This window comes from Opisthocomus hoazin, chromosome 5 (genome assembly GCF_030867145.1).
Source record: "Opisthocomus hoazin isolate bOpiHoa1 chromosome 5, bOpiHoa1.hap1, whole genome shotgun sequence".
NCBI classification, from domain to species: domain Eukaryota; kingdom Metazoa; phylum Chordata; class Aves; order Opisthocomiformes; family Opisthocomidae; genus Opisthocomus; species Opisthocomus hoazin.
In genome coordinates this window covers 66,631,979-66,654,525 of record NC_134418.1, presented here as the reverse complement: position 1 = coordinate 66,654,525, position 22,547 = coordinate 66,631,979, and the positions used below count along the sequence as shown (strand labels likewise).

General features: G+C 37.9%; 1 protein-coding gene across 1 annotated transcript in view; it reads right to left on the bottom strand.

Annotated features, from left to right (window-relative positions):
- Nucleotides 1–3,234: 3,234 nt before the first annotated feature.
- The window catches only part of RBM46 (RNA binding motif protein 46), a 31,391-nt gene continuing 12,078 nt past the window's right edge, over nt 3,235–22,547 (bottom strand). The window contains exons 2-5 of the mRNA XM_075421605.1: nt 18,274–18,435; nt 12,786–13,253; nt 10,652–11,434; nt 3,235–3,341 (exon numbers count right to left, since the gene is read on the bottom strand). Coding sequence (XP_075277720.1) covers nt 3,316–3,341; nt 10,652–11,434; nt 12,786–13,253; nt 18,274–18,424 — 1,428 coding nt within the window. The 5' untranslated portion in view covers nt 18,425–18,435 and the 3' untranslated portion in view covers nt 3,235–3,315. The remainder of the gene's footprint in view (nt 3,342–10,651; nt 11,435–12,785; nt 13,254–18,273; nt 18,436–22,547) is intronic.

The window sequence follows — 22,547 nt, the reverse complement described above, 5'->3', positions numbered from 1 at the left end:
CAAGTGACTTCTTTGGGGTTGCTTTTACCTCAAGAGTGCGCGTTAACCTAGTAACTCTCAGCTGACTTGCTCTTTAGAACCGTCTCCTATTAAAAAAAATTCCCATTAATTTAGTAACTCTTGTTTATGTTCTTATATAGGACGCTAGCTGTTGGTGACAAACAGTCTTAGTTACCCCCACCCCACCTACTGTTTTTTTCCTAGGAAAAAACAGGGTCTGGAAGACCAAGGCTGCTGCCCACAACATGCTTTCTCCAAAACACTGGCTTTACCACCTGACATCAACTGCAAGGTAGTAATCACATTTTAAAAGATGAAAAAAAAAAAAAAAGGGAAGCAGGCCCATGAAAAAGGTAACTGTCAGAGCAAGGACCATCTTTTCTTATTTAGGGCAAGTTTTGAATGTGGTGGGTTTAGTGCAAGGGAACAAAACCTGGTTTCACTAAGGTCAGTGACTTCTACTTTGAGGGACTTCTAGTTTCTACACCAATTACAGGACAGAATGGTATACAGATTCCCTTTTATCAGTTACACAACGCTACTGTAAAAATACACAACATCGTGTTTCTCCCTTTGTCACAACAATTTTAGAAGAAATACATTGGGTTTTTTTTTTAAGGTTTATAAAAGTCTCACTGGAGCTTATTAATACAAAAAATATGCTTGCAGTTTTGCACATTGATTAGATTTTTAATGATGTGTTCTAAATAAACTTCAAAAACCCTGAATTACAGCTACTGAGTGCTACTGCTGCTTCAGCTCCTTGTTCCTTACACCTTTGTTCTTATCTGCAAAACAAAGACCAAATTCTGTCTGAGGGCTGTGTTTGGTTTACATCCACCCAGCTCTCATTACACTCAAACGTTTGATCACTGTTTTGTACAGTCACACTTGTTGGGAATACTGAAAGTAATTGCCAAGCTACATGCTCGTGTTAATAACGATGGGAGCTGCTGACTTGTAGCAGAACTGCTTCTCACACAAGACTGCTTCAAAGACGGGAGCATGGTTAGAAATGTGAACACGGAGGATGTTACACACCTGAAAAATACAGTCCCCTGGCGTTCTACAGCACTGGTCAGTTCCTCCTCCTGTCCACTGAGTAAGTCACCTCTCCTACAGGTTCTCATTTTAATGCTATGCCGTCTTTGTGCAGGGCATCACAGTTCCCTTAAGCAGCTAACAATACCAATTCTGCCTAGGTTTGGTTAGCCCAGATTTCCACTAGAAGTATTACAGAATATTGTTTTATGAAATCTTTCTTGCACATGCAAAAAGTCCACCATACTTTTAAGGTGTCAGTAAAGATGTCTATATAAAAAACTTGCAATAAAAAGTGAGTCTTAATCAAGACACCTGAAAAATAAAGTTCATTTCAGCAGTCTGTAGACTAGAATTCTCAGGCTGTCAGGCACAAATACTTCTAAAGTAGTTCCCCCATATCGTATCAGCATTATATTGTATTATTCTACCTTAAACACTGATTTTTGTCTTGGCCTTGCGGACCACTTAGTTTAAACCTGAAGTAAAGCAAGCCCCCTCTTCTTTCCTCCCAACAGAGTTTCTTAGGAAATCATAACAGTTTAACAACTTTCAAATGTGACAGAAGATACTCAGCAAACTTGCTTTTTAAAAATGACTTTTCTTTTTTCAAGGTTTCACTAAGCCACTTTATTACCCTTCCTCTTGCTCAGCAAAGCACCTGCACCGGAGCCTCTGGCCAAAGACTGCCACTAGAGAAAGCAAAGAGAATCCTGCAAACTAAGTTTGTGAAGGTACCATTCGTAATGTAAGTATTTGTTTCTACACACACCAAATACTAACAGCATAAATTTAATATAAATGTTAATTCAAGTACAGAAGTCAAAACACATGATTTCAACATTAAAAATTACAACACTTAAAACAACTACTATGTAGCTAATATCAAATGTAAGTAAAACTAAACTGCTATAACTGCACCTAAATTAACACCAAAAACACAATTTAATATGCTGACGAAACATGTTTAACTAAAATATGTAATGGATCACAATAGCTGGCTGCATTTAATTATTGAACTTTAAATCTTTCCATTGCATTGTTTTCTGTCTACATAATATTCCTTTTTGACACTTTTCAGACAAAGCAGCTTACAACCAATACTTGCATAGGTCAGGCCCTTAGACTCTTAACATATGCCACCTGGCCTATTCCTTGACCAGGAACTGAAACTGTTTACCAAATTCAAAAAGAAGGACCATCTACTGTATTAGTTTCAGATTTTAAACAAAGAAAAAAAAAAAGCACCTTTATTTTCTGTCATTCAATAAATAAAGCACTTTACTGAGAAATGCTAAATAATCACAATAAAAATAAAGATGGCTCACTCAAAATCAATTACATATACCCGATTTAAAAAACTGAACACTATTTTCAGCTTAATACTAAATGATGTTTCTAAAGAAGAACACGGCCTGATTAGAAAGTGAGCAAGCTACCACAGGCAAGTAAAAGTGCTGTTTGAGGGATAGCCTGGATAAGAGTAAGGGCTCCGTGAACACGGAAGCACACACATGTCCCAGCAGAGAGGTGCTAACAACAGGAAATGCAACTTAGTGAGCTGTACATAAAAGTCCATGTGACTTGTGTCAAGATTCCCCCCCCCCCATTTTGTCTCAAAGAATTATCTAAGGTATAGAGCCTCAATGTTATGACTACAGCAATATATCTCATATAGCCTGATGGTATGTTGACATAATGCCCTTCAAAATACCACTCCTCCACTGATGTAATACTATATCAGAAGCAAAGATTTTACCGGACATGTTCTTCCTGTAAAATTTTGCATCGAGTTACAGAACCAAATCTGAGTATGGTATTTAAGGTTCATATTACGTACGTTTATGTATGAAAAGGCAAGGTTGCCAGGGTGGTGTGTTTTGGGTTTTTTTAATGTTTGCTTAAGTTTTATTACTTACAACAGAAGCTGTAAAAATTCTGCATGAAACTCAAAATACAAAAGCAGGGATTGTAGCAAATTATTGCAACACTAAAAATAAGCTACTGTTGTATAAACTATTACAGGTAATAAAAATCTTTTAAACAAATTATCTTTTTAAAACAAACTTAATCAAGCTAACCAAAACAATTTAACGTTCAATTTCACTAATCTTTAAAGTGAAATGTTTAATAACACACAAGTGCTTTGAAGAATTATTCATCAATAAACATGTAACTTGAATTTCCAGTAATTATGTATCAGTGTGGTGTTCTTTTCTCTCTCATGGCAAGATCCACAGGAACAAATTCCGAACTTTTCTTCTGCAGTGCAATTCAAGCCAAGTAGGGTGTACAGTTGGCTGCAAAAAAAGAGGGGGAAGGGAGGAAAGAAAGAGACTTTTGATTTCAGCAAGCATACCGCATTACCTGTTCTAAGATGGACTTAACTGTTAAGGAACTTAAGATAATGGTTAATGAAAGCATTCACAGTCTTATGCCAGTGCTGCATTCATCCCTTTCCTCTGCACCCCTAATACAATATCAAGTCACTAAGAAATTATTTAGTCAACAGTTCAAGTAACATTGGAAAGGACCTAGTAAAAAAGAGAAATGAAAAATGAGAACTTCTAAATCTCAAGTTTTTTTTCCTAAAAGCCTTATACTTTCTAAAAAAATACACTCTTCGGTGCGGAACCTAAGTATTTTCTCAGCCTATATATAGGCATTTTTAACCAAACTTTACAATAATGACCCTTTGTTTCACTTCCACTGAACACAAAATATTAATCAAGACAACTTTCATGTTCTGAGTTGTGTTAATTTGTTACATGCATCATACGTGTCATAGCAGCAGTCTTTCATATTGCATGTTTAACACTTTAGATCAGGGTGTTCTATTAACTAAGTACCAAATTCTACTAAATAACAAATTCTGCCAGACATAGACTACATATACAAAACCCAACTTCACGGTGGTCATCGATGGGCTAGAAAAGGGCACTAAATTCAGTCTTGTTTTGAAGTGACTGGGTCTACTGGAGTCAATCAAGTTATTTCATGCATAAACATAGTCCAACACTGTTGTATCTTTCTTATGCATTTTTCTCCAATTTCTCCTACACAGGCACAGATTGACAAATTTATGTTCCCTGTCCGTACGCAGCAGCAACAGAAAAAAAACTTGAGTCTTCAGGACAAATCCTGGGTGACTCAGATTAGAAGCTTCCAGCAGTAAAGTTAACACTGAACATGGATTTAATGCTATTTTCAAACTGCCTTATAAGCTTTTAAAAAACAATCTCACAGCATTCAGAGAAGATGGTAATCCCCATTTTAAAAAATGAAAGAGGCCTCAGAGGTGACAGGCATCCACATTTAAATTCATCCACAATAGTATATTCAGAAAAAGAAAACATTTACCCTCGTAGTATAAACTGCAGAAAATTAAAACCAACACTTTTTGTAAATCAGAGAAGGAGACATTAGTCTCTCTTCTACATGAAACTGACTACCCAAAGAAACAGTCCAAGTCACCAGCGTAGTAACAACTCCACTTCTGAACATGAATTTAAACCCAAGCTGGACTTGCAAATAATTCAGAAGTGACTGAAAAATGACTCAAGTCATTTTAGCAGTAAAAACTACAACCTTCCTTTCTGCTGCACAATCCACGTGAACATCAGACTACGTGACTGATCAGCAGGTCTACAGCAGCAGAGCTATGGTCTCCTTTGAAAAAAAAAAATTGGACACAGTACTTCTACACGCCTCAGAGGTGTGTATGTGGGGAAATGACCTTGAGACCAACTTCTCTGACAAACAGCCCAAACAGTGCAGCTAACACAATGTCTTTGAAGGGGCAAAAACCTGCACCAATCCCAGGAGGTTCACACACCTCCACTATCACTTCATTCTACATTCAGGGACAGCAAAGTTATATATGCTTGCTCAGGGGCTGTGACAAAAACCATTATGTATGAGTCATCTTATAAACATTTAAGACTTCCAAATTAATACTGTTAAAGAACATCTTGCACTACACGGAGCCTTTCTAAAAATCACTTAAAAAAACCCCACAAATCCACCCATCATGACTTATCATCTGTATTTGCTAAACAAAGCCAGCAATTCCTGTATTTTTTTTAAACTTCTTACATTTTGTACCAGGCTGTTGTATGTTCCAACAGCAATACAGTTAATTCTGATAAAGCAAACCAAGGCAGTGCTGCAGTAAAGAAAACCCTTACAATGAAACAGTAAAACATTTCACTTCAACTGTGACGTCTCTTAAATTTAATGTCCAAAATCTAGGACACCAGTCTACTGACACATTTGTTAGAGAGACCCAGATGCTGAGTACAGACTCTTGAACTAGTTCATACAGGTTTTATCCTTGACTTGTGAATTGCTACTGCATGCAGTATTTAAGAATCTTAATCAAGTGAATTCACAGTAGTAAGACACAATGCTTGTTATGCCTGCTTCAGTACAGATTACTATGTACATTCTATGCAGTGAACGGGAATTAAACTGTTGCTTACATGGTATAGTTATTAAAATGCTTTTCCTTGATTCAGAGATTTATCAGTATATTTTTCTTTTAAATACTTCCTGTTTAATACTTTTAAATACTCTCTTCCACCTAAAAATTCATTTCTTAAATTGTCTCAGTGAGACACCACATGGAATAGCATCTGTGAGTGAACAAAGAATATCCTGTGGTGGAATACATGTCTAAAACTTGGCAGATCCCCAAAACTGAGGAAACTGTACCAAAACTTCTTCCCTTCTTCCCCATCACCCTTAAGTCAGACTCAGCAGGGAGAGAACTCCCCAGGACTCAGCCTTTGCTACAGAGTGTGTTATCTTAAGGACTAGAAAGAGGTTCTTAAACCAGTAGAATTCCACCATCAGTAAGTGAAAACAAAACAAAAACACCCCAATCATTCTCAGAAGAATGTTCTGCTTTTCTAGGGTTCATATGTTTACTCTTACTAAAGAAAGGCAGGTGGAAGTTCTCCTACAATTCAGAGCACATGTATGCAACTTTAAGTTCTCTTCTGCCTATATTTCAACGTCATCTGGATAAGCCAGCTTGATGCCCTAAGCTACAAAGCTATGTTACTGACGCAAAGCACCTGAAAGATACATAACGCCTCCTGTTTTGGGATTGACTCTGCACTAACACCGCTTCTGGACCAGAGGTGGAATACAGAGTCTGTGTTAATTAGCACAACTAAACAGTTTCCTAACTGGAGCTGCGTCACATCTAGTCATCCTCCGGGACAGGCTAAAGTAGGAAATCTCACATTTTTTTTCTAACTGGATGCCACATTTAGCAGCCAAGTACCATTTTGCAAACAACATTAAGGTGTGTGTAACTTTAAAGACACACACTTCTCTGTGTTGAAATGAGATTCAAATTAATGGAAAAGGTACTAATTTATTCTATGGAGCATTCAGGGTTTTTCCTCTTCTGTTCCCTCTACCCCAGAACATTCACCTTCTGGAAAATCAACATGTAGCTCTACTCCCCTTCTCACAAATGGACATCCAGATATGTAATTTCCATACCCTTGATCTGTTCATGATTTATCTGGTGACATTAAAATATAGCATATTCATCTTTCAGTGAAATCATAGCTTTCTGTATTTTCTCCAAGCATCGTTTTCAAAATATTCAGGTGACACCAAGTGGTTAACTGTTGTACTGCTGTCTGTTCAGTACCACCGTATGCAGTAACAACCAAGTATTCTGTTACGTGAAAGTAAATACAGAAGTACGTATCACCAAAAAAAAAAGCCAGAGTGCTTTGAGATTATTAATCTTAACTTCTATCAAAACAGCCCTTTCTTGTTCACTTACCTTAGTCTGTTTATATGCTTTAAAAAGAGAAAAACACCTGTACATATCATCAAAAATTAAGTGGACAAAAAAACTAAGTTCCTGTAAGAGGAGTTACTTACCAGAAGGAATTATTCCCTGTGTCATCTTTGTACATTCATGCTTATAGTAAATTGCTTCCAAGAAGAAACACTCTCAGGCTTTTCTCAAAAATCACTGCTACTTATTCGGGAAAATAAAAAAAACAAACCCACAACACATGCACCCATGCAGCATCATTCAACGTGCCAAACCACACAACAGACACTTCAGTAAGAAGAAGGGATCCTTTGTCACATCTAGCAACTCTTCCTCAGACGTTTCTTTCAACATAGTGTGCATATTAAGCTGGAACAAAAACAACTTCTGTAGATTGGATAGGTAGAAGAAATTCTATTTCTAGACTCCTTAGGTCTATGTTTCAGTATCATAATAATTCCAACATCAAAAAGAGGGCTTCTATCAACACAGAAGAGGTCTACCTTTCAGAAGTCACTCATGTATGTCTGCTTTGAAATAGGGCCCTGCATGCTCTGTGCGGTGACAAATCCTCAGAAACAAAAAAGAACAGTGGCCATCAAAAGAAAAAAAAAGTTATATAGTTAAAAGATAACAAAACAGCATTACTAGCACTGGGCCATTAGGTGAACAGCTTTTAAAAAACAAACTTGGGAGTTGCAAATTCTGCTAAGAAAGAATTCAGTGTGCCATACAATCACAATTAATGTGAAGCACTAAAAAACTTCAAAATGCTGTTAATTTAAACTGAACTTAAAAAGATTTCCCTATAGCACTTGTAACTATAATTGAAGAGATAAGAATTTCAACACATACTTCATTTATTTATTTAAAATCTGTTTGCGTTCTGGATTTGACGACAGCTGTGAATCATCACTTTGTCTATTTTTTTAATTGTTCTTGTGATTCTTTCCCAAAGAAAGTATAGGAGAGAAAATACCATCTTTAGATAATGCTATTTGTAAGCCATAAAATAGGCAGGTGTGCAAGGTCAAGCACAGAACTTGGAGCTGTCTTCTTTCTTCTTTAAAGGAGAGCCTCACATCACTATTTCAAGTTTAGCATCCTTTTTATCTTTTGTGTTTAGGATCACACAGGTATTTGAAGTATGGCCCTAATTTTCATAGCTAGAAAAAAATGGAAACAGACACTTAACCAGTAAAATGCCACCCATAGTATGTGCAAACTAGCCACAGATATTTAGCTGTTCTATTATTAAAAATAAATAATTGTCATCACTTTGACCATCTGAAAGTATCACCTTCTGCAGGTGACCTACTAATGCAAACTAAACACATCACTGCTAAAGTGGAGACAATGTATAAGGCTTTGCATTTTGAAGATTCTTCTTCCTCTAAGACCTTTTGGGCATGTAAAATCAAAACCAAGGAGAAGCAAGATTTTAAGCAAGAAACAGCTTGTTTACATTTCAGTGATCCACTGCAAAAAAGGCATCATAGTCAAGCCTGAAATAAGTCTGCTACAAACTCACCCAAAGAAAAAAAATCTCACCACAGCCTAAGTATCAAGAGACTTCCAGAACAAGTGCTAAGTAGCAGTATGAGGAAGCGAAGGATGCAACACTATTTTAACAGTTTTCTATCAGCAGTAGCTTTTCCAATCCACCAAAACTAGAACAGGTGAGGAAAAAAAAAGGAAGGAAAAAAAAAGCAAAGGGGGAGAGAGGCAAATAGAGGGGAACAGAACAGTCTTTCGTAAAGCATTTCTCAGGAACAGAAGCAGTCATCACTAACAAAGGACTCCACCTTTCAGTTACTATTCTGCTTCCATTTCCCTGAAAATTTAGTTTCACTGAGCCCAAATTATGAAGTAAAAGCATTTTAATAAACACTTTTATCTGTTCTCTTTTCTCCTCCTTAAATTCCTAAAGCAGAATCAAGCTTTAAATCTTGTGGATGCAGTCCTGGGCCCTGTATGCATGCACAGCAATCAGAAAAGGATTATTTACTGTAGCATACAATCTCACTGTGCTTCTATGCAGAGCTGCACCATAAAGGATCAAGTCTGATGCCTCAGACACTGCCTGGACCACACACAGGAGGCACTATCCACAAACAATGCCATTCCTTTCAAATCTGCAAGTCCATGTGAAAAAAACACAGCAGTCTATTAATAAAGGAAAGAAATAGTAACTGAAGCACAACCTGTTTGAACTTCCTAGATATCATAAGAAACTTCGAAAGAACTCGCCTACCATCATTCCAAAAACCAAAACACTCCCTTCCCAAACAACTCTGGCATTGCTCCAATTTTGAATTTAAAAAAAAAAAAAAACCACCAACAACACACAACAAAATAAACAACAAAAAACCCCCCACAACCCTAAAAAACCCCAACTTTCTACACAGTCAGACAAGATACTAGTTTATATTATCTGAACAAGCCTATCACTTCCAGCATAATTCTTCACAAAAAAAATTCTATACAGACAGAAAAAAAACCCAAAAATAACCAAACCTCTGGTTCTAGGATTCATTAGAAACATTTTTTGTAATGACAGAAAAATATTTGTTGTTCTACAAAAGCCTATCAAAAATTCATTTCATGATTAAGCATCTACTAAGCTAGTCATGCTGAAAGAAACCATACAACAAATACACAAGAACGTTACTCAGCAGACCAGAGAAATTACATGATGGTTCATAAAACTCACAAAATTATAAAGACGAGTCTCACCTCATCTTCAAATAAACCAGAATGTAAAGGCCAGGAAGAGAAAAAGAGCTAACTAAGCAGCAGAGAAACTATTCAAAAGAACAAGTGGAATAAATTACACAAAGTTTTGCCTGGAAGTATGAGGAGTTTTCAAACCATTATGGTATGGTTCTGTAACAGCCTTCAAATCCGAGTACCAAAGAGCCAAAATTCTGATCTCTTTGAGGATGAAGTTTGATCAGATGATGACGACTACAATTACTAATGAAACAACCTGACACTAGAAATCAGTTCTGTGTTCTGAATGCTGTGTGCTGAACACTCTGAAAAATGCTAGGCATGAACTAGATGGCAGAAATGTTGTATTTTGTATTATTTATGTATTTCACTTTACAGAGCAACAGGGATAACACTGTCAGAACTGCATTGATCTGTCAGTTAAGAACAGATCTGACAATACCTCTTTATAATATGAAAAAATCCCTTTTCTAGTAGCCTCATTCTGATTTTAAATGGAATATACAAAAAGCAAGATGCTAGACTCAGAAAGTAACTACGAATAACCATATCCCTATTTTCTCCCATTTTCTGGTTAAAACAAGAAAACTAAATGGTACCCAAACATAATACATGTAGAGCCATGTAACGATCCTCTGCTATAGCCTTAATGTCTATAAAGAGGAATCAAAAAAGCTTCCCAAACCTATTTGTTTATCTGAATGTGTATCTACCACTTGTTTTCCTTATTGATAATAAAGAACACAGCCTTTCAAATAAATTTTCAGCACCATAACCATCACATGGATGACGTTATACCCAAGTCACTTAACATGTCATCTAGTTCTTTCCTGATAACTCATTATGGTAGATAAATGTAAGCAAAAATGACCCCAGCATTGCACTGTATGGATGTTCACACAGTGTTTATTCAGTACTCTCACCTGATGGTCCAGACTCAGCTGACTACACCAGAAACAATTCTTCTGTATACTAACTTCTACTTCTTACAAAGATACACACACAAGCCAAGATACATACACAAAGAACAATTTTAAAGTAACTTTTCTAGCTTCAGTTCTTATTTAAGCTTACCTAAATGTAGAAGTGTGAACTGTGCTGCCAATTCCTTTGCACCTTCTACTGTTGTACAAAGTTTGTCCGGCATAAAATAACTCTGGGAACCATCTGCAATACTAGGAATCAGCACCTTGTACACCAAGAGTATTTTCCCATCCTGACTTGTGGTTGAATACAAGTAGTATTCTGGTGGTGCCCAGTTATATTTATTGCAAAAATAATCCAGGTGCATTGCTGCAGAACTGAAGTGACTGGATTTTAAAGAATATATGCTAATTGGAGTAAGCTTTATTCCTGGAAAAAATGGGTAAGTACACCTTTCAACTTCAGGGAGGCCTGGACTGTGCTGACCATTAAGACGAATCTGAAGACTTGCTGGTTTCCCTAAGGATTTTTGATGACCATCTTCTTTGTTAGGAAACCCTAAGAGATTTTCAGAACCAGGACTTATCTGACCATTAAGATGTTGCTTCCAAGTACTTTCTTTGTTAACTGGCTTTGCCAGTGTTACCTCAATACTAGCTCCATCAATGCACTTTCCATTCATTACCGACATAGCAGCAACTGCATCTTCTCGGTGGAAAAAATGAACAAAAGCATAGTCTCTCAGCTTCTTTACACGTTCAACTACTCCTGGCTTGAACTTGTTGAATTCAGCTTTAATTGTGTCCTCTGTAGTAGATATCATTAAATTTCTTACATATAATACTTTAACTCTCTGCATTGTTTCTTCATCAACTTCTTTCTCAGGGTCTGCCCAGTCTACTTGAATAGTATGACCCCAGAGCTGGAATGTTCCTACAGCAAAGAAGCATTACATCAGTAAGCAAAAGGTAAACAAAATCATTCTTATCAACTACCTCCAGGAAAAGCAAACACAATGCATGCCACCTTGAACAGTGGTTTTTGTTGCATCTACTTAAGCAAAATATGTACAACATTACTACTTGAAATTATTCCAGAAAATAAGTCTCAACAAAAATTCAGATTGTTCTATCTGCACCCTTTGGGTTCATTAAGCACCATAAGCTGCCAAAACACAGATTTCGTGATTTTGTGACATGCATATACACGCATTTATAGAACAACCATAAGCAACGTATTATTTTACTCACTAGTAAACACAGCATCTTCAGTAATATTACCACCTTAAAACGTAAGGTCAACACCTGGAAAAAGTCAGTCTAAATGTCTATGTATAGCACAAGCTTTACTCTGTTGCAGCAGACACTGAAACCACTAACTAACAAAACACCCCACCTTGTTACTAATTTCAAGCCAACATTTTGAGTATCACACAACTAGTTTATTTCACAGTTCAGTGACCTGGCTGTACTACTCCCATTACTTTGCAGGGTCTATGTACGCCTTAGATAACACTCCTCCTTAACACTCTGTCGGCGATTAACGCAAGACTTGCCTAAATCTTAGCTTTAATAAACGCAGGGAGTTTTGTCACTCATTTCAGCAAGGCCAATGCTGTATTATCTGTTTTAATGACTTTGCTTCTCCAACTATATTGTTTCATTTCCTATTTCTCTTCTTTTCTCTTCCAGAATTTCCATTTTTAACTGTACCTTCACCTATTCCCTCCTCTTTCAGTATATTTAATCCCTTCTACTTTTCCTCCCTCAAAAGGTGCAAAATAAGGTGCCAAGAAAAAATCAGCTTCTACTCATTAAACTCTTGAAATTATATTCTAGTAGAAAATTAAAGACCTGCTTTCAAACATTTTTAAAATATGAAGCATCAGTAACATCACTCATGACACTCAAAGAAAATAAGGGATACATTCCAAGCATTGTCTTAAACTCGGCTTTAAGAGAATTCATGTGCAGGGACTAGTGCATGCAAATCAAAACTGCATGTGTGCCCAAGCAAATACGTATCTTGGTGTAAATTACAGTAACTTGTGTTTATAAAAGAGATGTCCTCTTTTTCACTCTGAGCTGCTTAAAATTAAAAAAAAAACCACCACACAAACAAAAAAACTCCACAAAACCCCAAATCCAACCCTGATTCATGAACCAAAAAAACAAAACAAAAAAATCCTCCCTTAAATAAAACAGTGATGATCCACCACCCCACCCCCAACAAAACAGAGACAGATACTCCACCAAAAACTCCATTTAATTACAAACAGGTTTACCTGGGATAAGCCGCCTTCTAGCCATCGCAGCTGCTCTGTGAGATTCATATTCTACAAAAGCAAAGCCACGATTTTTAGTTTTGTCAGTGGCATTTGGATAAACGATGACATCCACCACTCCTTCTGTAACTTTTTTCATTTCATTCAGTATTTCTTCTTTCTTCTTTTCTTTTGGAATTGCTCCAATAAATAGCCTGCAGTTATCCAAGCTTACGCAGACACCAATAAGTTTCCCTGGACGAATTTCATAATTATTAAGAATCTTGATGGCTAGCTGGGCTTCCTCTTTAGTAGTGTACATCACAAAAGCATAGCCTCGATTCTCACCGCTGAATTCCATCATCAGTCTGAACTCGTAGATCTTCCCAGCTCTCTCGAAAACAGGAACTAATTCGTCTTCATACATATCACGAGGAATCTTACCCACAAAAACTTCACATCCACGAGGTGGTGGTGGACCTTCCCAACCTTAAAATACATGGTCAGACAACAATCTTAGTACAAATGCCAGATAGACAGACTTGCCCTCCTGCCCCCAATTTGGTGGTGGGAGTTATTTATTTTTAGTCTCAATTTAAAACTAGCATATTCTCATCAACTATTTAATTCTTATTTTTGTTATGTTTAAATAAAAAAAATACCATAAGGCCACAATTTGTAATTCTTTTCATTCCATCTTCTGCTTCTTTCACTGGAAACTGCATGACAACCCACTGAACCTAGTATTATTTAACACACTGATATGCTTGCTATAGGAGTCTACATTTCAGTCATTTTTTGCCCCTTAAAATTGTTTGTCAGTTATAAATACAACTGATAGGTGATAACTGAGAAAGAACTTAAGTGGTATTTTCTACTCTAACATTTTAAAGTTGCAAATGTTTCTCTGCACTTTTTGCCCATATTTTAAGAAATTTTGGCCAGGGTCCTCAGCGCAAGTCCAAACATTTTGCTTCCACCTCCTCCATTCATCCACTCAAACAGGACTCCTAAGGAAGATAGGATACAGAGCCATCCTTTCTTCAAATAGCCAAAAAACTGAACAATTTTTCTCTAAAAATAGACCATAGTTTTCATGGGCTGGAGATGGACAGTAGAAAAAAAAAAAAAAAGAGACATAAAATTTAAAAATCCACAGAACAAGTAAGTCCCTAGTTCACACCTGAAAGTTACAATATCCACACTTCTGTCCTCAGGCCAAGGACACTCATACGCTCTTACACATCTCTGCTATATACGCTGAAAGGTGTGCTCATCAGATAACATACAAATGCATCTGTACCTTTAAAATATGGAATTACGGTCTGCTAATACGGCAATCCATTTTGCTAAAATATGCATTAAAAAAAGTTTGGTTGTTTTTTGTTATTTTTAAAAAACAAATTAGACAAACATCAGGCAGAAGTTTCAAAGGCAGGCAAACAGTTAAATCATCACTAACAGCTTTTTCTAAAGCTTTGATAAGAAAGGCCCTCCACAAGAGAGAGAGCAGGAAGTAAAAAGCTGGTAAAAAAACCCCACAAAATTTGGTAAGTAAGTACTAGTACGAAATGACAAAGCATAAGGAGGCAAGGTGAAAAGAAATTACTGTTGACAAGTTAAAACAAGAAAATAATTAAGTATTTTACTTTGGCTTGAAGTTCCAAATAAATTATATTTAGGTGATTTTGTAATTAACTTAAAACTTTTTCTTTCATTTAAGTATCATCAAAAGCAAGTAATCTACTCATGAAAAAAAAATAACAGAATTGGGAAATTTTTGCCTTCTCGTGGAATAAATTTTCATCTATAAGCTGCACACTAAGAACCACACGGCACACAGGGAAGCTACCAAGGCATCAGAATTGACATGCATTTGGAGGCATGCTGCCATGGCTTATCTAAGAAAACGTATGGCTCTGTTCCACACAGCATTCAATGTCTCTATCATTGTCAGCTTTATAAGCATTTATGACCACTTCAGCTGAGGCTGACAGGACGTGGCAAGTAACACAGTTTGCAAGCTAGTACTGCCATCACTCACGTCATGCCAGTCAGCTGCCCACATAAAAAAGCATAAACCAACAGCAGACCATTTAGGAGCTCCAAAGACAAAAGCAATTGCTCACCTAAATCGGGTAAAAAGGCAGGAGGCTATGCTTGAAGTCATGAAATTAAATAACAATGCTCATTTATTAGCAAGACAAACTTTTACCATCATCCTCAGCCTGATAACTGATGAAATAGTGATTCTCAGTAAGTAAAAGCCGTCAACCATTCAAAAAGCCCACCTTCTAATTTTAAAGCTGCATACCATACCAACTTAGCATTACATGACACTACTGCCAACTGGGAGTAAGTTATGACTCCTGGCTTAAAGACCTAGTCTGTGCCACATCTGTCAATGAGCAACACGTATTTAACAGCGCAAACATGGAAACATTTCACCAAAAGCACTATCCCTCAAGTAGTTACCAACTGACCAGAGAGTTTCCTTGACTGGGTACTTGATTCATCACTGGACAAGAGATTATGGGATTCCTTTTCTTGCAGCTGTTCCAAGTAATCAAACTTCAATCAACGTTATAGTTTTAATCCTCTGACTGTGAGATCCATGACATCTCAAATTTTCTTTCATGTAATTCTAAGGACCTACATGCCTAATGACATCATTATGGCTGCAGCAGCCTAAGCAGATGACCCAAACAAAGCGAATGAAAATTCGCCTTTTTTTTTTTCTTTTTTTTCTTCACTCTACGGATACATTTTCCATGAGTGGCATAAGCTGAACAAGAACCGTGCTGCTGCCAACTGAGGTGGGAAAAAAATTATCATTTTTTGTGGTAATTTTGAGCCAGATCAGCTGCTTTCTCTGGATACCTGCCAGTCAGATAAAAAAAAGATGGTAACAGTCTCACTGCCAGCTCTGTTTTTTTATGTCCTTTAGCAGCAAAACAAGCTTATAGAAACCACATCTTAAACAAGCAAAATTCACAGTGAAACTCTTCATTTACAAACAGTAATTGTAATTTCTTACGAACCATCTCAAACATTCAAGTCTCATCTGGTCTAGAAAACCATTCATAGTAACTTCGGGTAATTTCCAGCCTAAGCAAGTATGAAAACACATTAAGATTTAAAGCAAAGGTATATAATTAATGTCAATGAACAGATTTATGGAAGATATACCCTGTCAAACACCTCTAGTTTCAGAAAAAGAGTAACACATTTCATTAATACAAGTAACTTTGCCAAACAAATACACTTAATATTGCCTAATGTTCCAGTTAAAAATCATAATTATAATGTAAAAAATTTATTAAATAATTTAGGACCAGGCTGAGCCCTCAGAAAGCAGTCAGTGATGCCCTGCAGTTCTTTTTTCAGTGCCATTTTCAAAATAATTTCACAGGACTTCACTTGCCTATTTTATACAGGCTAGTAAAAGTACATATGCAACTTTAGACAGAAAAAAGCTTCCAAAAAGAAATAATTTTGATGCAGCTGTATCTTAAACTACTTATAGCAATGAGCAATACAGTTCATGCCTATGACCGTGACTTACAAAGATACGGGATCACAGGCCGCAAGTGAGAATGAACTGAAACAGTTGCACAAACAATTTTCCTTCTTTCTTCTTGTGTAACTGCATAATCTGACTCAAAAAGAAGAGTTACCGTACTCCATGTGGTACAACCAGGACTAACGGTAAAACTCTTGTACATTGCTGATGTCAACAATGACACTGGAAAAATTATTCGAAGTAAAAGAAATGCTTCATAAAGATTTCAGGCATTTGATTCATTTCATCAGAATAACAAGAACTGTTAAAATAAAGGTAACTGACACAGCATTATTATATAGAATTACAAGTACTGGGTATTTCATAATGAAAATTCAGAAAAACTATTTCAGATTAGAAATAAAGCCCAAATTCATCAGGAAAGATGCTAACCATTTTAACAAGCTAAGTGTAGGAGTAGACCATCCCACCTTTTAGAGTTCTCAAAATCAAACTCATACTTTTCTGAAAACATGTCTTAAGCAAAGTCATCGGGCTCAACACAACAATAACTGAGCAGAAAGTAAACGTGCAAGATACACAGAAGTTCAAACTAAATGATGTAGAAACCACTTATTTTCTTAATGTATTCTTAACATACATTTTAACTCTTGAATAGGGGAATAATGACAAAAAAAAAAGATAATTAGGAAAAAATATACACATACTTACTGAACTAAACCTCCTCCTCTGTTCAACTCTCTTCACTCAGAACAACAAATTAAATAATTTGGGTTTTATCCACTTATTTCACAAACTTTCAGCCCTTGCAGCATGAGAAAAAACCACTAGTTTCCAGCATTCGTATAAGTATGCATTAAAGTTGAACGATCTTGCAATATCTTCCATCAAAAACACCCTTTATCAGTCCTACTTAAAACTAAGAGTCATTTAAATTTATTTTGGAAAGCAATTTTAAAGTGCTGAACAAAGGCTTTTTCTTGCACTACCTGTGAGAGTTACTTGTTTTTGAATCTGCAGCAGTAGTTTCAGCAAAAGTATTTTAGCAGGGCATAGGGCTATTTCTACTGCTAAATTACTTGCTCACCGTATCAGACACATTTTTGAAATAGCATTTAATACACAAGAAAAAAAAATAAGTCTTCCAATGCTGTAACATCCTGAAAAGTGTTTGCTAAATCCAACAGCCACTGTTTTCAAATTGCAATGTACGTATTTCATACATTGCAGCACTTGATACTTTTTTTGTCACTGGCTTCAGTGGAAATATAATTGGGCATATAGAACAACACTTCAGTGACAAAGTTTGTTTTCACTCAAGCAATAACTTTCCAGTTCAAGTGTGTCGGTCTCCTTTTGCACCATGACAATAAATCCCAAGCCACCATAAATTAACCAAGAAGATAAGTGTAGTTTTTCTAGCATCAGTACAATCTCTGATATTGTCTGGGACTTTCATCAACTGTTATTTTTTGTTTACACAGGGATACATACTCAACGATTGCTGTTTTCCAGTGTATTAAGTGAAAGAACAATAACACATGAATAATAAACTCTGACTGTTGTACTTCACTGTTAAAAACACATCCAATGAACGATAAAAGCTCCAGAAGCTCAGCATTTAACAATTTTTCTTCTCAGGATGAAAGGGGGGGGGGGTATTCACATTAGATATGAAGAACAGATTAGTCAACCCTGAAAACAAAATGAGTTAGATTATCTTCACTGGTGCTATCTCAGAGAACAGAGCTTTGTAAATAAAATGCTTTGGCCAATACAAGTGGTAAGACAAGAAATAAAATCGGTTACACAGGCTATCACCAACCTGTTTGTTCCTTCTGTGCCACTGAACGTTTTCAAGCATGTCCTTAGTCACACAAAACACACTCAGTATTTTCAATTCCACATTTGTTTAGCTACCTGTCAACTTTAGCTGCTTCTAAAGCTGTGAAACTCCAACTACATAATCTCAAAATAAACACTTACCTGGTGGAGGACCACCAAATTTTCTTTGTCCATTTTCTTGAACCATGCTATATCCAGTCTTCTCCATCAAAGCCAGTAAAGCAGCTTCATTTTGAGCGCCACTTCGGATCCTGCCACATCCATTTGCTGCGGCTTTATCTTCCTCATGCATATCTGCAACAGCTTCAACACAACATTGGAGATACTTTAATTCAGATAATTCTAAATTGTTATATGTATACAGAAGCTACCAAAGTACACAAAAACAACTTATTCTAAACTTGCCTATTTATTGTGACTTTGTTTAGCATAAGTTTTCAAGCCTACATCCAACTACTATGATCTGTATTACTATCTATATATTTTCTTTCAAAACATTGTTCTGTAGCTGTGATAATCTTGAACTTTAACCAGCAACTATATATTCTATATTCAAACCTTCCTAAGTGGTATCACAATTATTATCTAAGTATGCTGCCCTTCAAGTACAATAATGAATTCTTTCATAAATCGTGTTATCATAGTTGTGCAGAGACATATATGCTACTCAGTGACAAGTTCCACTTCCTTATTACTACACTACCAATTATTTTAAAACTGTATTTTAGTACAAAAATACTTACATTAAGTCCACGTCTAAGTAATACAAAGAATTCAGGAACAGAAATAATTAAAACCAACATACAATAAACCTAGGCAGAACTGCCTGGCAAGAGTAAGGTGTTGAAATAATCCCACCTCTGGAGTCCTTATTTCCATGCCTCTATCCATTTTCACAATTTCCAAAATTAAAAAAGTTTATCAGTATGGTTGTGGCTGTTTTAGCCACTATTTCCCTGGCATGCCAAGATCTCATACAACACCTTTAGGTTTCTGTCATCTAGGTGACGGGAACTCCACACCAAGGAAGCCATTAGGTAATTGCCAACTAGTGAAATCCCTAAAAAAATAAGCTTTCAAGTCAGATTTTTTTTTCACTGCCTCTTTTTGCTTCCCTAACATATATATATATATATATTCTTTTCCCAAGGTATTCTGCCTTAAGGTCTGCAATACTTAGACAAGCAATCTTCTTCAACACTTTGATCCTTTGCCCAAATACTATGTCCAAGTGCTATACCATTCATTTTCCAAAAGAAATGCTGCCCAAAAAACAAATCACTAACTGTAAAATAAGCTACAACTCCTGTTTGTTCTTTAGTGTCCCTTGTATTCTCAGCTTGCTTCACCTTCACAATCAGGCTCCAATAAATAACATCCTGAGACCTCAGCAGTTAATTTTTTCCACGAAAAACAGGTAAAACCAGCTTGCATTTCACACAAATGTTTCTTGTCAACCCACTTTTATTTTGCTGAACAATGAAGCTTCCTAGTGAAGGCCTCAATTAATAAAGTATCTGGAAAGCAGAGAACAAATAAAACTAAACAAGGAAAGTAAAGAGTGCATAAGCATTCCCGTGTCTGCCTCTTCATTAGACTGCCACTACTCAAGGCCCCAAGAACCCAATTATCTCAAGCACTACAGTAAACTCGGACATGTTGCACTGAACTGAACACTGCCAAAAGGGAGGAAAAAAAGAGTTAAAACAGCTACAATCACACTCTCTTTCCACAGTCTGCAGATGAAGCCACCTCCTCTTTAGCTTGTCACTTCTGGTGCATATGTACTAACTAAATTGTTACTTACAGCTTGATTATCCAAATGAGCACCATTATCTACACAGATTATTTTACTTGGCAGCTGTGTAACTCCCTACCACTAGCAGAAACAAGAATTAGTAAAAATAAAGCCATGCATAGTAGTTAATGTACCAAATGTCATCCCACCCATCTTTATATACAAAGGTTTTCAGATGATTGCTGGTCACACTAAGCAAGCTTTTGCCTCTACACTCAAAACATTAACCATCCCCATAGTTGCTAGTCCTTTTATTCTTCACTTACCCATTCCACCAAAACTATTCCAGTATCTGAAATTAAAATAATTTTGCATAAATTTAAATTTTTTCAGAAGATTATGCACTATATTTATGGAGTGATTAAGATTCTTCCACTGCCACATTTATCAATGTTATGCAATGATATTCCTGTCCAGAGGTGGAATTTTTCTGCCCCCTCCCAAGAGCTTAGTCATTTCAAATGTGCTTTGAATCAAAGCAATAATGAAACTATTCTTCAGTGCATTCTCTCCACAACAGCCTTCATATGACATTATAATAGACTCTACACATCCCTTAATTAGAACCGTTAAAGAATAAACAATACTGCAATTTTTTTCTATCCTAGAAAAAGAAGACTTTTGGTGGAGATAGATATTTTGTCTGTTCTTTCAAGCCGGTATTCATTCTGGGGCAGGAATCCACACAAGCAACCGCTCTGGATAACTAACTTTATGAGATACCCATTGCTGGTCATTAAAAGCGCCAAACCCTGAACAACTCCTGGCTTCATCAAAATGAGATTCCAGCAAGGAAGCAGGGCAGAGTACAAAAAAAAACCCCAGCAGCCAACAGCAGTAACAGCATGACTCCTATCTGCTGCAAACGGTGCCCCACCACCTTCCAGCAAGCGAGTCACATTAACCGTGTGTCACAGCCTCTAAGCTGCACGGAGATTCTGCCACCAGGAAATCTCTTGGCAGTTTCAGGCCTAACGAGGCACGGTAATAAGACAACAACAAAGCTGGAGCACGGGATGGGTGAATTCATTTTCCCTGTCCCACCGAGATCCAACACCCAGCCGAGAGCGTGACCTGTAAGAGCAGCACGGGGACACCAGCTGAAAATCGCAGGAGCTGATGAGAGTGCCCGCAGCACTCCCGGAGAGGCGAAGAGGCACCGAGGGTTCAGGGGAAGAGACCAGCGGGGGAAGTCAGGGGACCAGAGAAAGGCCCCAGGGCGAAAACGCCGCCTGAGGAGGCCGGACGAGCACGAGGGAGGGAAAAGAGAGGGAAAACGGCAGCCCCGGAAGTACCCTGTGCTCCTCTCGCCACCGGCGCGTTGGGGGCGGCCGCCGCGGCCCTTTCTCCTCACGGCCTCGTCCCTCACGCCGCCGCCGGCTTTCCCCAAAGCACAGCAAGGGAGGCAACTCCCCGCTGCCCCGCCGAGAGCCCCACGCCGCAGGGGGAGCGCGGATCAGCGGTAACGATCCCGCCCGGCCCGCTGCGGCCCGACCCCTCCGACAGCCACCACTCCCGCCGGCCCCACCGCCACAGCTTTCCCTCGCTCAGCCCCCGCCTAGCCAATCACCGAGCCGCCAGGGTGGGCACGGACTTAATTGACAGGCGACATCAGCCAATCATAGCAAGGCAAAAGGCGGTGCCCGGCACGCGACCTCTTTTACAACAGGCGACCGTTAGAGGGCAGAATGCCGCCAGAGCGCGTGTTACAGCGGCGCGGGGACACGCGAAAGCCGCTGGAACGTCTCGCGCTGAGGCGCCCCGGCTGAGGGAGGCCTGCTCGGTGCCCGGCGCCGCCTCAGAGCCCCGGCTGAGGGAGGGCCCGTGGTCAGGGTCTGCAAAACTTGGCTGGTGTATTTTGTATCTTTTAGCTTTTATCTGCTCTTGGAGGGCTCTTTTGGGGGTTCAGGATAGGCTCCAGCATGCGCTTCTGCTTCCCGGAGCGTTTATGCTCATGCAGGTCCATGTTGGCTGTTAATACCTAAGTGAAATAGGTCTGTTCAATCTTTATTCTTTTTGTTAATATTTCAGTCTCTTAGAAATGAACCATGTTAGCTCAACAACATCTGCAGGTGCTTCTCGTGCCAGTTGGGCTGGAAGCCTTGCAATTCTAGCACTGCTGCTGCATTCCCACTGAAACTCCTCGGGGCTCACAGCCACACAGCTGCAGCATGGCACTGTGATGGGTACACGGCACAGGCACCGGGGTCGGTGAAGAGTATGGGATTAGCTTGTGACTTCTTCAGTTTGCTGGTATCAAAATGTTGTGGCTCATTGTCCACATCTAGCAAATGAAAGTCTCTCGAAGCCAAAACGCTTTCACCAAAGACTTCTTCCCCATACTTTTCCTAAGATTTAAATGCTCAATTATACTTTTTAATAAACCAGGAAATCCCAGGAATTTTAGCTTTGGGACATGCAAATATTTGTGATGAATATGTTCCAGAGCTTTTAGTGATCTAGTTTTAAATATGTACTGTCATAAAATTGTATTTTAATACATCATATTAGACAATTACCTATGCAAGTTTGCTAATTTTTCAAACAGCTTATTATCCTTTTGTTAATAAAGGCAGGATACACTAATCATGTATTTTACAAATGGTCAGTCTCCATT